Here is a 3,112-nt window from a genome sequence, read left to right on the forward strand (position 1 = left end):
AGTCCACTGCAAAGGCCTTGGGGCCCAGAGCCACGTGGATTTCTAAGAAAAAAAGTTTATTTAACATTTTTTACATAAATAAATAAATAAATATCTTCTGGTATTACAGAGACCATACAGTTACACAGCTAGGCCTGGGCGGGGTTGAGATCCTGGGGTCTGGGCTAAGAGAGGAGTCTCCAGAGTAGGAGAACCAGGGCCCCTAGGAGAAGGCAGAGACCTCCCAAACAAAATTAAATCGGGTTTTCCGACCTGAATATCACAGGCGACAGCAAGGTTTGGTTGAGGGACAAGTGGATCGACTGAACTTGGAGGAGGCTCCTCCATGCCGGGAAGGGAAAGGAAAAAAACCAGGCGTTCATAAATGTGTGAGGCGTTGGATAAACGGCCACAGGAAAGAGATGGGAGAGGAAGGAAGGAAGGAAGGAAGGAAGAAAGGAAGGAAGGGGAAGGAAGGAAGGAAGAAAGGGGAGAGAGGAAGGAAGGAAGGAAGGAAGGAAGGAAGGAAGGAAGGAAGGAAGAAAGAAAGAAAGAAAGAAAGAAAGAAAGAAAGAAAGAAAGAAAGAAAGAAAGAAAGAAAGAAAGAAAGACATCCTAGGGGAGAAAGGCCGAGCTTGAGCCGGGGTGGGTAAGAGTAGAGAAAGTGAGGACTCCTGAACCAGCTCAGAGAGGGCAGGCGAGGAGGCGCTGGCGGCCAGCAAGGCGCTGGGCGGCCGGCTTGCTCCCGGGGCCGCTATACCGCGTGGCCGACAAAGATTCGAGCTTTTGCAGTGTTCACAGCTTGGAGTCCGCTCTGAATGGCGACGGGCCCTGGGGTGGGGATACCAGCGTCAGATCTCTGCCAAGCTCTTGGCACTGCTTAGGGCCGGGGGCTCCGCAAAGCCCTGCCAAATCTGTGCGTGGTCGCCATTTGGCAGCGGGTGCCTGGGACCCAGCGACGAGTCCCCGGACCAGTCTTTGACGCGCTGGAAGGGCCTGGGGTGGGCGACCTGGGGAGTCATACACCTAGGGAGTGACCGTGAGATCCCGGTCGTCTTTCCCCGAAGAAGAAGGAGACATGGGCAATTCGTCGTCATCCTCCGAGCACTTGGCTGAGGACAGCGACGCGCACTTGCAGCCTTGCGGTGCACCCCCGCCGGCACCCGCGTTCCCGCCACCGCCGCGGTGGTTGCTGCCTTTGCCTTCCTTCTTGTGTTTCACCCGGCGATTCTGAAACCAGATCTTCACCTGCTTCTCAGACAGATTCAGGTAGGTCGCGATCTCAATGCGGCGCAGGCGGGACAGGTACATGTTAGAGGCGAACTCGCGCTCCAGTTCCAGCAGCTGCGTGCTGGTGAAGGCGGTGCGCATCCTCTTGCTGCTGGGCAGCTGGTTCGAGCTGCTGTCTGGGGGCAGGGAGGTAAGAGAGGGAAGCGATCAGACCCTGTGCTGTGAACCCGATCCTCTGGTAGGCGGCTTTTTGGATCCCAGGACTTTGGTCTTTCACCCACCTCTTTGCCCCAAACACGATGCACAGCAGCGTGACCGCGGGCACCTCCTTGTAAAGCCACGGGACTCTAATCTTCCCGAAGTCGCGCGCCTGGCACTCCTTTCTGTCGTGCCCTGAACCCCAGTCCTCACTCCTTCCAGGGCGCCCCCTCCAGGACCTGGGCCTTCTGCGTTCACCCTCCCTCCCTGCATCCTGTTCTAGCCTTCCATCCCAACACCACCCTGGGTGTACCTCTCAGGGCCCTAACATGACCCTCATCGCCCCATAACGCCTAGAGTTCCTCTTTCCCCAGCCGTGACTCGTCAACTTTCATCGGCCATCTATGCTCTGTGCCCCACGCGGCGGCCTGGCTTACCCACGGAGATGCAGTGGAACTGCCTGGGGTCGGGCAGCGGATAGGAGGTCTGGTAGAGCGCGGCAGCGGCGGCGGCGGCGGGGCCATGAGCTACCCCGGGCGACACGGCCGAGTGCTGGCGGCCCAGGGGCGCGTGGCAGTACTGCGAGCCGAAAGGCGGGAAAGACGCCTTGAGCAGAGGCAGAGCGGGCGGCCCCGGGGGCCCGTGCAGCTGCGAGGCGGTGACGCAGAGCGGGCACACGCACAGCAGCCCGGCCTTACGCGCGTGGCAGGCGCCAGGCGAGAGGCCGTGCAGTGCGTGCGGAGGAGGCACCGCGTAGGGAAAAATCGGCGGCGGGCTGCCCTCGGGCGCCTTCTTCTCCGTCGCCTCGCGCAGCACTAGCGAGTCCACCAGGAAGGAGCGCGGCATGGCCCCCGTACGCGGTCGCCCCGCCGCCAGCCCGCTCTCTGCGCCCCTCTGACCTGGGGGCTCTCCACGCGTTTCCACGGGCGGCGGCCGCGAGCAGCTGCCTCTTCCGGGGAGGCTGAGGGCTCCTCTGAAGCCGAGGCTGAAGCCGCCCCCGCTGCAGCAGTGGGCGCCGCCCAGAGAGCGCGGGGTGCTGGCCAGCGCTAGTGGTGCTGAAAGGCGCCGGAGGCGCCGTTTAAATAGGACTATTGCCATGTGATGGGCTACGCCAGGAGCGGCCCGGGCCTCTCAATAGGGTTTTTGTGCCTTTTCTCTTGGCATTCACTCTGCACGCTTCCTCATTATTTCACTTGTTAACTAAATGAACTGCATAATGTACTCTATTCTTGTCAACCCCACCCACGCCGTAACAGGCGCCCTCGCCCCCTCCTCTTCCTTTTGCAGGTTTATTTTCTCATTCTCCTGCGATTTAATATTCTTTTCTTTCTCTTTTTCCTTACTCCTCTTTGGCTTCATATTGGCGATCGGCTCATTTGTCTGATTGATTTTGCCTTGCTTTCACAGATCTCCACGGGCTCGTACCTCTATCTTCTCTGCGCACGTTGTCTCTGTTCCCTCCCTTCTCTCATCTCACCCTGACCCCTAAGATCATGCTGCCTTCCACTCCGCGCTCAGTTCAGCGCTGTGCGTCCCGAGGGCGTCCCTGCAGCCGACCTCCGGTTTCCACCTGTGGAATCTCTTTCCCTCTCCCTGAGTCTGGAACGGCGGGACTGGGGCTCCTTGCAGAGGGGGTGATGCCCCTGGGGAGAGAGAAGGACTCGGTGTTCTTACCCAGCACTAGCCCCTTCGCTGTCCCTCTATT

The 3,112-nt window shown here is 59.4% G+C and overlaps 1 protein-coding gene across 1 annotated transcript; it reads right to left on the minus strand.

Moving 5' to 3' along the window:
* Window positions 1-1,004: 1,004 nt before the first annotated feature.
* Window positions 1,005-2,293, minus strand: GSX1 (GS homeobox 1). The gene is made up of 2 exons (XM_036250564.1): window positions 1,845-2,293; window positions 1,005-1,385 (listed from the first exon to the last, which is right to left on the minus strand). Exons 1-2 carry the CDS (start codon window positions 2,251-2,253, stop codon window positions 1,006-1,008), a joined length of 789 nt encoding a protein of 262 aa, XP_036106457.1. The 5' UTR covers window positions 2,254-2,293; the 3' UTR covers window position 1,005.
* Window positions 2,294-3,112: the final 819 nt, after the last annotated feature.

This window comes from Molossus molossus, unplaced genomic scaffold (assembly GCF_014108415.1).
Source record: "Molossus molossus isolate mMolMol1 unplaced genomic scaffold, mMolMol1.p scaffold_m16_p_10, whole genome shotgun sequence".
NCBI classification, from domain to species: domain Eukaryota; kingdom Metazoa; phylum Chordata; class Mammalia; order Chiroptera; family Molossidae; genus Molossus; species Molossus molossus.